This window comes from Cyanistes caeruleus, chromosome 8 (assembly GCF_971803275.1).
Source record: "Cyanistes caeruleus chromosome 8, bCyaCae1.hap1.1, whole genome shotgun sequence".
NCBI classification, from domain to species: Eukaryota; Metazoa; Chordata; class Aves; order Passeriformes; family Paridae; genus Cyanistes; species Cyanistes caeruleus.
Window position 1 is genome coordinate 12752868 of NC_141708.1, and position 13780 is coordinate 12766647.

At 41.9% G+C, this 13780-nt stretch overlaps 1 protein-coding gene across 10 annotated transcripts in view; it reads right to left on the reverse strand.

Annotated features, from left to right (window-relative positions):
• The window catches only part of WBP1L (WW domain binding protein 1 like), a 60186-nt gene that overhangs the window by 43807 nt on the left and 2599 nt on the right, over nt 1-13780 (reverse strand). For 4 of the 10 annotated variants that reach the window (XM_086899085.1, XM_086899086.1, XM_086899083.1 and 1 more), the window contains exon 2: nt 8197-8311. The exons of 3 other annotated variants lie outside the window; for them this stretch is intronic. In XM_086899085.1, coding sequence (XP_086755211.1) covers nt 8197-8223 — 27 coding nt within the window. In that variant the 5' untranslated portion in view covers nt 8224-8311. Of the gene's footprint in view, nt 1-8196; nt 8312-11483; nt 12041-12722; nt 12885-13780 lie in introns of those variants that run through there. 3 more of the 10 variants (XM_086899084.1, XM_086899089.1, XM_086899091.1) reach the window with 3 other exon arrangements.

A 13780-nucleotide genomic window follows, 5' to 3' on the forward strand; every position in this document is an offset into this window, starting at 1 on the left:
GCATCTGTACAAATAGCAATCTGCCTGCTGGGGGATGAAAGTCCTTTGCCTGGGTTTGGTTTGGAACTACAGATGTGCTTCAGCTGCTCTACGCTCCTTCCTTCAGCCATTCCCAAAATACCAGCCAAAACTGTTAGGCCATCCACATGAAGACAGTCACGTTCTCCAGTTGGCATCCAAGAGGTGTGCAATTAAGGACTTGCCAAGAGAAGGTACTTATCTTTTTACTATACCACACATAGCATCAAAATAGCTTCAAGAAAGGAAAGAAAAATGTAATATAAATTACAAAGGCAGGTAATAAATCTTCCAAAAGCATTCAAAAAGATCACAGTAAAAGCTTGTAAAGGTGAGCAACCTGATTTCATAAATATGCTTCCGATTAACCCTTTTACAGCTTCAAAAAGATACTATCTCCGTTGATCCCTACCAGAGCTTGCCAAAGAAAGCATGAGCAAGCAGCTTCAAAGGCAGGATGACGTACCTATAGCAGTAAACCCTAATCCTTGCTGAGGAAATCATGCAACTGAACTTAGTCATAGAAAATGGGATTAGAAATTCTAAAACAAAACAAGAAGGAATTAGCAGTCATCCCAAATTCATACTGAAAATATTGAGCAACATTTAAATAACAACTTTTGTCAGGGCTGATAAAAAGGAGACTAAAACTAACATCTTGCACAGGAAACCTTTAGTGGATGGGGATAAAAACAGGATATCTGTGTCAGCCCAAAATCTTACACACTGGATGGAGGCTTAGCAAAGAGCAGAGGTGTCAGAGAGCAGCACAGCCATCACCCCATGAAATTCAAGTGCATGGACCCCTAGAAAAAGGTTCCTGTGATTTGACCATAGAAAACATGGCATTGATGGAAGCAGACAGTGCTTTGACAATTGCTGATGTGCAGGGGCAGAGGGAGAGTCTCTGGGGGGCAATTTGGGAAGCACAGCATTATTCTTTCCACAGTTCATAATGTCATTCAAACTCATATATACAAGAATGTTGCAACTGCTCAAGTGATCATCTCCATTAGCGTCACACACATGGCAGAAATGCAGAGGTCAGGATTTCTGAGACACTTCCCTAAGGAGACAGTTAATGTGACTTCCTGAAGTTCCCCACGTTTCTTGAACTGGAAGTTCCTGGACAACAGTGTCACATATTTTCCAATGCCCAGATCTAACCCAAATTACATGTTTACACAATCCACATGAAATTCAGGTTTTGATCAACGTGTGTTTTCATTTTTGAACAAGAGCTGATTTTCTAACTTAAGACAATCTTTCTAAAATAAACCATGTCTGTGCATAGGGTCAGGGTGCCTGGAGAGATCCTAAAACAACAGTTAGTTTAACTGAGCTTCCCATGGGTTCTCACTGCCAAACAAGCTTCATTAGCAAGTACCAAGTATTCAAGTCCTGATGGCTTCAACAGATAAAATGGAGAACACAAAGACTTGCATCAGGAAAAGGAAGGCAGTGGAATAAAGCAGACAAGCAAGGAGAGAAAATAATACCTTGAGAAAAAAAGGCATGCCATCATGATCTAAGTGCTGATCAAATCTGGTCTCTATCAGTATTAAATGAATGTGACCATAAGGCACAAGTCCAGTCCAGCAAGTGTTCCCTTTTGATCATTCTCTGGTGTCAATGGAAACCCACTGGAGCTTGAAGAGATAGCAAGTCATTGAGAGATGACTATCTAATTTAGCACACAGAAGGTGAATGAAAGTAAATTTGAGTTTCCACGCCACATCCTCAGGTCCAGGACTATCACTTGCATTTAATGAAGTCAGAGCACTCAGATTTCAATCACCTCCCTCTGCTTTCTCCCTTTGCAGTCAACAGTCTCTTCTTTCCTAGATACGAGGCTCTTCTTTCCTTTAGAAAGGCCTCCATGCCTCCCTTTCTCCAAAGTGAAAAGAAAACAGGACAAGACAGATCCCAGGTACCACAGCTTACATGCAGCTGGTCTTTCATGCCAAGTAGTACAGCACAGGGCTGTCCAAATTCAGGGCAAAAGCAGAATGACCATGTTACCTTTCATTTACAACTGACAAAGCCATGTGAGTCTTTTCCCTTGTAGTTTCATAGATCACAGCAGAGTCCTGCAGAAGACTGACCTTGCAGCAGCAACCAACTGTACAGTAGTATGAACAATGGGAATGAGGTAGTTGCTAAACCAAAAGTTGTGGTAGCTTTAAGTGGAGGAGTTTGGAAACTGCTTATCTAGAGTGTCTGCAGGGAAAGCAGAAAGACATTTAAGGACCACCCTGCAGAGCCCCTCTGAAACCTCAAAGGTAACCAGACCTGCACATGAACCCAGGAGAACTATGCGAAAATTCAGCTTCCACCAGTAGCAGTATCCAAATCAACTAGCAGAGCCTCTTTGCTATACCTAGACAAAAAAATAAAAGAAAGAGAAGATAGGACATTTCACTCTGCTCAATCTCTTGAAAGACGAAAGCAAAGAGGGGATTTTTTTAAAGCACTTGCTTAGAAGTTTTGGAGGAAAAGAACAACTCCTAGTTTTCCTTCCATATTTAGGCTGAGACTTTTTCAGTAATTCCACTGTTGCGAAACAGAACACAGAAGAAAACAAATCTTCTTTGACTACACAGAAGTGCCAACCAGAAAGTAAGTCAAAAGCTTGTATAAATACATGGATAGCCCAAAAACCAGATACACCTATCAAAGCATTGTTAAAAGTTTGCCTGAGTTAAGAGTGTAACTGAACTCTCTGTATTTGTTGCTAAGAAAAATTTTACTCAAAATAATAACCAGGATTCAAACTAAGTAAGAAATAATGAACTTGGGTTTAATTGGTTTGCGAGAAACCAAATTTGCAAGTGCTGTCCTTAGCCAGCTATTGAATATGACTGAGCCCAGAAGGCACTGTGATGAGTGACTTAAGTGGAGGCACCCTACACCCACCAACATTCCTGCTGAATGAATGTGAAATCGGCAAGAATTGCTTTTATTTATCTTACTAAAAACATTTCTTGGAAGGGCTGGAAAAAATTATTTCAGATGGATTTTTCAGCTGAGAACAAAGTTGTATTTAGTATAATTATGCACTCTCCAGTGTGACCTGCCTTGCTGAGAAAGAACATTAAATTCAGCTGTGCACGAACTCATGGAAGTGACCTTTTTGAATGAAAATGTTGCAGCAAGAGACTTGTGGAGCATTCTCACTAAATAACCTATTGTCTGCAACTTGCAAATTAGTGCTCAGACCACTGATATTAGCTGCTACTTACACAGGCACAAGTCCACATGAGGTCAATCAGCTGAGAATAAATCGTGTGTGCTGCAGAATACAATATAGAGAACTGTACTTGGTCTCCAGCCCAGTATAGATTTATGAACTTTCATTAACCATCATGTAGAAGTGTAACATTGCAAGGCACTTTAAACAGGTCTTTTCTGCAGGACACCCAGTGTTCCCTTTACATAAGAGGATCAAAGGTGTTATTGACACAAACTGAACAAGCTCTCACATTAATGAGAGCAACAAATGCAAGAACGAACACCCACACAGAAATAGCCTACTCCCTCTCTGACGAAGGACAAGGATTATCTGAAAGACTTCTGCTCCACGGAAAGCCCACACACTCGGGGAGAAGACAGGTTAGCACTAAAGAACTAGCAAGTTGAACCAGAATGTTCATTTCATCAACAAATGAAAAGTGAAATGTAAAATAGCAAGAGTGCAAGACACACACTTGTTTGGAAATTAAGGATGACATTTCAGTGTGCACATATAAAATGTCCTCCTTAGACACATCAGATGATTTTTACTCTTTGCAGAAAGGTTGGGTATCTCATCCTGTAAAGAACTTAACACAGATGTCTGAGCCTTCCCAGCAGCTGGGCAGTCAAATTCCTGGTGCCAAAGAAAGCAAGGCAAGCTTTCCTGATGACGCAGGACATCTCATGGGCAATTGGAAGTCATTCCTCTGCCTGCCCAGCCCAAGACCATCCCACACTGATCGGGATCTGCTGGCAACCTGCTCCAGGCTCCCCCTCCCTCACTCTCAAGGTATGCATGGCAGGCTCTGTGGTTCATGGCCATCTGAAGATTCTGGTATGTAGTTCAAAAGCATAGAAAAGAGACTACCCTGTGCTAAGCATCCAGAAGCCAAAAGGCAGCTGTAAAAACAGTTTGCACTGCCAGTTTGGGTTCTGCGCTCACTTTTCAGATTCTGCATTTGCATTTCAGCCAGCTCGAGCTTCTCCCACTGTTCTGCTCGCTGAACCTGCTGCTTTGCTTCCAAACCTCCATGTGCTGTTGTCTCCAAGGGAAAATTAGATACAAGAAATTCCATGTTTTGACTTTTCTACAGAACCAGTTAGCTCAGCTGCAATGAAGGAAAAGCTTTCACTTGAACTAATTGTTTTCCATGCAGTAAACAGAGCACATGCAATTCGTGAGGGGCAGTAAAGCTCAATCCTCATGTGTCTTCACATGTTGATTGTTTACAGTAATGCTTTCCAGATAAACAGAAGAACAGTCTCCCCTCAAGTACAGAAGAAGCCAAGAACAATAAAGAAAAAAAACTGTATCTCAACAATTAGGTAAAGTTTGACCATACTACTTGAGGGTATTAAAAACCTTTGGACCAAAACCTTGCAGAAGAAAAACAAGAGTTTCTTAGTTAACAATTAATAATTTAGACCTGAAGACTTTCATCCAGACATCCAGCTGAAGAGGAAAATTACATAGTATTTATACAGCCAGTACCACACAGTCGTCTGGTATTTTGATACAAAAAAATACAGTTCATAGTACATTCGCCATTTTAATGTCCCCACTGTAGATGAGAAATATGAAATTATTTTCTTAGTATCATGTGGTAAGCCAGGATCACAACTGAAGAGTTCTTGCAGAACTACTTGTGCATCAAAGGGAGCACATTGGGGCTTTTTAAAAATATTTTTAATAATATTTATAAATTCACCCTAAAAATAACCAAAACAACCAGCAACATCTAAACCCAAAAAAATTTCTACTTTTTCTCCACTGTTTACCGTTATATTAATCTTTTGGGCTAAGTAAACTAGCAAGACATTTCACCCTCGAAAGCCCTCATGACTGAAGCATATGCAAGATGCTTGCTGCCAGGATAGGGAAAAAGCTGACCAACACAGAAGCAGTGCAAGACACATAAATTAACAGGTTATTAGACTGAACCAGATAAAAAAAGCACGTTTAATTAGAGACACTAGTTAAAATCCTAAACAAGTTTTACCTTGCACCCTGTCCTGAAGGAAAGTGCCTCAGAAGGGCTGTTGGCAGGCAGTGCCTGTGCAAGAGAAGAGCCCCTGATAATAACAACTCTCAGCACAAGAATACAAACAAACAAAATCTAGGGTCATTCATTTCAGAGTCTTTCCCAGCTTGTGAAGTGCCACTAGAACTTAAGGTTTCCAGAATGGTAATTTTTTTTTTTTTTTCTGTGTAATTATAAAGGCCACATCTACAGCAGGACTCAGCCAGCCTCAAATTACACTCATGCAAGGTACACAGTTGTGTAGAGACAAATACACCCTCCATTTGTTTGGTTCCAAAAGATCAAGATGCAAGGGGCCCACACCACCCAGCCAGGTTACTGTAAACATCTTATCTTGTGCTGCTTTCCTCCCCTGAAGACCTCTACCTTTTCCAGCCAAAGCCAAACTGTTCACTGCCTTGCATACACAGATTTAGTCCTGTTTTATTAGGACACACTGAATGTATTTAATCCTTTGGTTGCAAGAAGAGTTTTGGTTATATACTGCTAGATAACTTAACACAGACAAGAAACCATCACTGTCACACTTTGTGCTCCCCGAATTTTATCTCCTCTGTTAAAGGCTGTGAAAAAAGGAGACTAGTCTGAGCCTCATCCACACCAGGAATACAGCAAGCCCTTACATTTCATACCAGCCTGAAGTTACATGCCAGCAAAGGTGAAACAAGGCAACAACAGATTTGTCTGGCCCTTAAATTAAAACTTTTCTGGCACAAAGCTTCTCAAAATATATATATCATGCTGAAAATAAAGGAGGACTGCTTCTCCAGCTTATCCATCTAGAGAAAGCAGACTGCATGTTTTAGAAAAGATAATTGTTGCTTCAGACCTCCTGAATTAATCTTTGGCAGGATGATCCTTGGCCTTTGCAGTCAACTGATGGGCCTAAGAGCACAAAATAGGTCTGAGGAGAAAAATCTCCCAACTCTTGTTTTGACAGCCTAGCCACTGGTTTAGTATGATCACAGACTCTGGAAAGTAGAGATACAACAAGCAGAAAAGTAAGAACCTCAGTAAAAACAATGAGCCACAAACATGAGAGTGATATTAATAACCAAGTATGTGAGATGCAAAAATTCCTAGTGAGACAAGTAGGAAAAAGGAGCAAAACAATGAGACAAAAAGAAAACAATACAGCTAGGAAAAAAGTAGAGGAAAATAAGAGCTCTTATTTTTGACACAGCGATTTAAGATAAACTCTGCTGGAGTCCAATTGCTAAGTGTCAGTAAATGGAGACAATCAGCAATGACAGATGTCTGCAAGCCTGTTTTATCTAAGCTGCAGATCACAGGAGGCTGGAGAGTCAATGCAAGCTGTTTGTGAAGTTTGCATCTTCTAAAAAGACAGAAGTCAAAATGACAAGGTAATTTGAAGACAACACTACAAAGGCATAACCCTCCTCCTCCTCTTCGGCATCCACTGTTTGAAAAGTAGTCTGCTAACAACAAATGAGGCAACCACTAAAAAAAGGAGGAATTCATCACACAGGAGACACAGACATGAGTCATGACTTTCACATGCATTCAGGTAGTTACATGCATTCCAAGCAGAGTAAAGGTCTTTCAGACCGTATCTGAAGAAATTTCTTTCCTTCCCCCAAGAAAAGAGGCAAGTTTGGTAATTTTACAGTTACAATTGATACACAGGATGTGATGAAGTAAGCCCAGTGTTGTGGCCTTGAAGACTCTGCCTTCTTCAAAGGTTTTGTTCAGTGTTTACAACATCCCTGTACTATGCCCACCACCTCCTCCAGCTCTTCCCTTACCTCCTGGCTAATTATGATCAGTCCCCATTTAACCCTTTCATTTCACACCAGTCACTCTCAATTCTTGTTTAGCTCAGCTCTAAAAGGTGCTTTTACCAACTGCTAGCTCTGTGGGACAGATTTTCTGCCCATCACCAGTGGCATGGCTGTCACACAGGATAATTTATGCAACAGGATAGCCTGATCTTCTGCTGGAGACAGAAGACATGCAGCTCCCATGGGTTCCCGTTGGCAGTCATCCACCATCTGGGATTTAAAGAGGATCCCAAACAGAGAAAGAGGTTTTTAAAAAACAAGCAACTTCTGAGACATTGTAAACAAATAAAAAGCTTATTACAAAGAGTGAGAAATACAGAACTTAGCAAGGGAGAGGACTTCTGCATATTTTGCACTCTTTATCAGGCCTCTGGTGTGGCTGCCACAATTACACCATTGTTTGACTGGACACATTATCTGAGATTGTCTTGATTATGAGCTCTGATTCCACAATAAGTTAAAAAAAAAGATCTCTTGTGGACAACAGTACCTGACCTGCTGGTCATATCTGTGTGCTGGACACAAGAGAAAAGAGTGAATCAGTTCTGCTCACTAAAAAGCCTTTGCACTATCTGCAGGTGAGTCATTAATGGTCAAGGGTCTTCCCTGCTTCCAAAGGAACACTTGACACCTTTTACACGGGGAAAGCTCAGGATGGCTGGGGAGATTCCTGGCAAAACATACTCTACATAGATGTGTCTACAGCTTATCAACCTTTTCACCTTCAGTTTGTTCTTCAGCCAGCGGGAGACAAAGTGAAATATACAAGTAGCTTTGTAACCACTAGAGCTGACCTCCCATAAGTGTTTTCCACAAGGCTAACTTTGCAGGCTCACAAACAGTGAGCTCCAAGGGAGGCTCTGGTAAGAGGTAGGGCATGTATCAAGTCAGTCAATCCAACTCACAAATTTCCAGGTGCTTCTTACTCAGTGATTTCCTGTTTGGTTGGTTTTTAAGGTGTCTCTATGCCTATCTGTCTTCAGGAATTCTGTTGACATTTTATGCATCTTTGAAGTATCTTCCTATCAAATGTCATTCAGGTTGGTCGGTAGCTTCAAAATAGATGGGGAGATGGACTCTGATAATTACACAAAGCTCACCTTCTTCTGTGAACTATCTTCTTTCATTAACAAAATCCATTTTCCTGCTCAAGTCACTCTCTCTCCCTCTCCAGGACACTTAGCAAATGTCAGTATCTTGACAAGCTCCCTCAGCCTGAAGTAGAGCCAAGAGACAGTTAGTTTCAGCTTTTCCCATGTTCCCTCCCAGATCTCAAAAATAAATCCCCACAAGCAACAAAACAAACAAAGAAACAAACAACAAAACCCAAACCCAAACACCCCAAATCAAACCCAAAAACCAAACCCCATGAACCTCCACTTGAGTTGCCTCTGAATTATTTTTTAGTGCCTTGCACACATCAAAACTAGAGATGCAAGAAAAATACATCACCACTAGAAGTAACAAACTTCCACCTTATAGTAATGGGAAATAATTCAGAGGAAAGAAGGGGAAATCCTCTTTATTGCTAGCAGATCTTTCCTAAGGACCCTGTTGTCTCTTATTCCCTAAATCTGGCACCCTGCAACTTGGCAGACCTGGTAGCTGCTTGGATACCCACCTACACCTCTGCAACCCATTGTCAGCAAGATGCCACTTAAAATGCTGCTGGCCAGAGCTCTGTCCCCTTGGGATCTGCACTGAGCGTCTCCTCTCAGACACTTCCTCATAAGCTTCCTGCGCACTGTCAGTGTTTGGATTTTGTTTACAATATGCCAGTATAAAAGTGCTTGGAAAGAAGGAACTGTCAGAAAACTGGATCTGAATCTCCTACACAACCCAGTTCTCACATCCTTTTTTTCTCTGGCCAGTTTAGACCAACTTTGGGCTATCCAAGCTGGATGGATACTGGCTCAGCAGAGAAGGCTTGCAAATAAACAGCACCACGAGCTGCCTCCACACTAAATAGAGTCTCTGCCTTCTATCTGCAGGTGTTATTAAGGGCACAGCATGCCAGGGAGCATTGGCCACACTGGCATTAAATGGTTTGTCCAGCTGCATCAGTCTGCCACCATTACCTACCTCACTTTGCACCTAGCAAACCCCTGCATGCAAACTGCTCTGTTGCAGTTGCACAGACCACAGCTATCATCTAAAAATAATATTGGAGGTGGTGATCCCATTGATAATCACATCATTAGAGAAGAATCAAGCTTTTCCTTGTCCAAGCAGATAAACAGCAGTTCTCTGCAACACCTTGAGCCTTCCTTTGCAGTCAAACAGTGTCTGCTGCTGAAATCACGGAAAAAGCTTCATTTGTGACTGCCACACCAACACACTTCTTTTAACAAGCAAGGTAGGGCCATGCAATTCCTGCTTGGCAACCCTGTCCTCTCTAGCCAGCTGTTATTTCAGGCATGTTTGTTATGTGCCCAGCCACACAGTGACCTTTCAGAGCTCCATTGCCACAGCACCCAGGTGTTGGTATCTCAAAATGCCTCTTCTTAGCCGTGGGCTTTTTAATCACACAAGACAGCCAGGGAATGAGGGATCCAACTTTCCAGTCAGCATCTCTCAATGAACTCATACAAGAATACTATCCCTCACTGTGAGCTCTTTTCCTTCTGACTCAGAAGCACAGACCAAAACCTGGCATAATTAGGTTGTCCTGCAATGTGCAATGAGCATTTCTGCCTTGCCATGACTAATGGCCCTTCCAGGACTGTCACCAGCTCTGCCTCAGAGACAGATTTTAAGATTTCTGACATGCTGGAAAGGACTTTCCCACACACTGCAAAAACAGCAGCACAGCTTACCTGCTTGCCTTGGATTCATGAACCCCCTGAAACAAATGCATGACAGGACTGTGTAAGAGCCATAAAGTCATCGGTTACGTGCATTAACAAACTCAGAGGATTCCTATGCAGCTAACCAGAAAGGGCAAATTCTTACCCTATAAAGAAGGGCAGTTCAGATCAGAGGAATATCCCCAAACCTGGTGCCAAACACATGTAAGGAGACAGAAAAAAAGGCCATGTGCAGCTCAGCATACTGAAACTGGACATGCCTGACAAGGAGACCTTTGCATAGGCACAGCCACAACCACAGGGCACATCAACAGCACTGCCTGGAAAAGTAGGCCACAGGATCATTAGCCCAATGATAGCTTTTTGCCACAAGCAAAAGTCTGTTCAATCCTGCCAATCCTCCCAATGTGACTTAAAGGGAAAAACAAAGGCAAAAAGGAATGGTGGGCAGTTTGCATTTACTAAATATATATTGCCCATTAGCTCAGAGAATGGCCATATGGAAGATCATAAAGAAACACAAACTATTACCAACATTAGTGCCTTTCTAATACCACAGAAAGACGAAGGTGAACATCCACATAACACCAAGTTAATACAGGCTGACAGAGCCATATAAAAGAGCAGTTTCCATTTTTGTCAGCAGAAAAGAAGCTGTTGAAGATGCTTAGAGGAGCAACACCTCTGGGAATCAAAGTGAGGGTTCAGTGGGTGTTTTAGCCAGGTCTGAATAACTTCTGTTGAAATATGGCCAAACACTGAGTGCATCCATCCTCTGCCTAACTAGGCTAATGGCAGATCACCACTTTGGGCATGATCCCTGCTGCAGAGCAGCACCTCACACAGCAGAGCCACTGCTCAGGGACACTCAGTACTGGATGCTCCCACTGGCCAGATGTGGCTGACCTGGCCCAACAGGCTGGGAGGATGCAAAAATCCCCAACTATACCAAAACAACTCTGGCAGATTAAATCTTCCAAGTTCCCTTCTGGCACATCAATAACTATACAACAATTGATGAAGTTCATTCTTAAAGAGGTGCTATATTTTTGTTAACTAATATTTGCAGGGTGGCAGGGAAGTTCTCAGAAAGGCAATACCGGTCCCAGTCAGAGAGATGCCTTGACTTCATGAAGCAATCTGCCACTCTGCTCCCCAGGGTTCACTGGACACTTTCAGACCAGGCATTCCATCTGCTGCCCAGCAGCAAGATGCAAGTTGAAAGTCTTACAGTGTTTTGTGTAATTATGAGTGCAACTCACAAACAAAATTCAATCAGCAAGAAAGTGTGCTATACAGATGAGACACTGGAGTTCACAGTGGTATAATCATCACAGAAAGAGCAGTCCTTAACCCAGCCTGCAGTTATTTAGAGGTTCTTGTTCTGAGCAAGTACACCACATACTTTGATCTCTGCTGCCTCCTGCCAAAATTGTGGATATTAGCAAGCCAAAAAACCAAGAATCACAAAGATATGGCAGACAAAATACATCCCATGGTTACACAAGCAGCTCTCCTCCTTAAGGAACCTGATGCATTTCAGGAGACACAGAAATGCAATTGTAACTAATGACCTTTACCTTAATCAAAACCGTTGTTTTGAACTTACAGACGAGGAGCCTGTTACATGAGAATTGAAACTTCGCTGTTCAGTTCACAGACTATCTGAAGTGATGCTCTGAAAGGGCGTGAATCCAGCCAAAGCCTTGGATAAAGCGTGGTAGCTCCATGGTGGTGCAATCAGAGCTGTGGTCACAGCCTTGGACAGAAACTTTGTGTTACAGGGGTGTTAGCCACAGTGACAGTCACGCTGAGTTATTCCTTAAAGCAAGATCTGTCCTCTTTGTCACATATGATGAATCATGCCTCAAGTCACAGTACTTCAAGAAAACTCTTTAATTTGGGATGAAATCGGTCTTCAAGAAGAACATGCTTCTGCCTGATTTTGGCTCAAAAACACCTTATTAGAGAAAGATGGATTCCAGAGACTTGTCACATAGTTAACATTCACTTAAATCTCTTGTTTTTAAAGAAAATGACAGTTGACAAAACTATGTGATAATTAAGCTGCAGGCATGGGAAGCAGACAGATAGTTGAGACGATCAAATAACCTTTATTCTGCCCTGTAGAGACAAACTGATAGAAAAATTATTAATGTTTGAAGTTTTTCCTTACAAATTTTATCCAGTTTATTTTGAAATATATTAATTTCTTATTTTCTTCTGCCTCAAACTGAGACAGAGCACATAGCTAAGGTGTGCTGCTAAGACTCTACTTCTACAGCTGCTACTGAACATAGCTAGATTTCTTCTTCCAGTGATGTTTATCCTGATTTTATTACAACATAATTGGAATACTTCTGCCTGTAATCTACTAATAAATGCTTTCACTCGAGTTAACAAAGTTTTGTGTTCTGATTACAAGTGAAACTGCAATGAATAATCATGGAGACAGATAAACTTGGACTTGGGATAGAAGATAATATAATAGCTCATCATTTTCTCCATGATCCACCTTAGTTAAAAGAAATGCCTTTGATGATCCTGGGCAGCCTGGACTTATTTTAACCTGAAAAATCAGACACTCCTGCAGAGCACAGTGTGTTCTCCTGAATGTTTGTTCAGTGCTAGGCAGTACAGCTCCACCTCCTGAATTATTTAAAGGACACATTTCTTGCAGCCCAGCCTTAGACCATTGGGTCTCTGGTACAGTTTTTCCAGGCGAGGGGGCACAGACCCTGAGCAAGAAGCTCCCCTGACAGCAGAAGCATTCAGGACAGCGAATGTCTGCAAGGTATATGGAAGTAGGCAACATTTACCAGAGGCAGCAAGGGCAACAGCACTCTGGAGAGGACAAGAGACAAATGCTGTCAGGGTTTCAGGGAGAAACACAGGAACCTTTGGTGCAGAGATCCTCCAAGTCCAGCACTGCCCCGCTGCAGGTCTTCTCTATGAACTCACTGGCTCTGATGAATCAGGCTCTAAGGCAACACCAAACCAGATGAAGTTTTGTTACATGCTAATTTCTCAAGATCCTACATTACCACTCTGGTTCTTGAGTGGGCAGCTGTCAATCTCTAGTGTGCAGCGAGATAATACCAGCCTTTTGATAGACAGAGTATACATTTAAGATCTAAAAAAAGCTGTGCAAGTTTTATATAGACAAACTATGGAAAGGAAATGAGTAAAAGATGCATCCCTATCCAAGTGCTCTTAAAGAAAACGTAGGCAGCCAAAGCTGTTCTCCCCCACTTCATGTATTATACCACTCAAGACATATTATTTTAGGATTATTTCTGGTGCAATGACTATAGAGTATATCCACAAGTCACAAATGCCACTATTCCACATGCAATCCAGATGTACAATTGCTTCCATGCCCTCCTCCTTTTTTCTTTCTTCCTTTCCTACTTCCTATTCATTTGACTACTGTATAAACTGTCTGAGGCAGGGAGCATCTTACATGGTCTTCAGAGCAGTATGACATTTTTATTAGCATGTATAGGGTTGTAGAGACTCACAGCTACCATACAGATAATCCTACCACCTGACCACTGCTCACAGCTGGGTACCACAACAACCAAGAGAGCAAAATGGTGCTGAGATGTGCTTGTTTACGTTTAGCTTATGTACCTCAGCCTGAGGGGGAAATGGAGCAAGCACCAGGACTTCCATCTATTAAAGGCAGTTGAGACAATGTGAAAAACACACAGTTCAACACAATCCTGCATCTGGCTCCCTAGGGCAGCAACAGCCAAGCTTTACCCTCAGTGTGGCTGAAAGGGATTTGGGATGGCTCTACCAACAGTAATTACACAGCTTTTAAAGTAGATCTGGTACTCTCAACACCTTGAAAAGCAAAGAACAGAATTCAAAA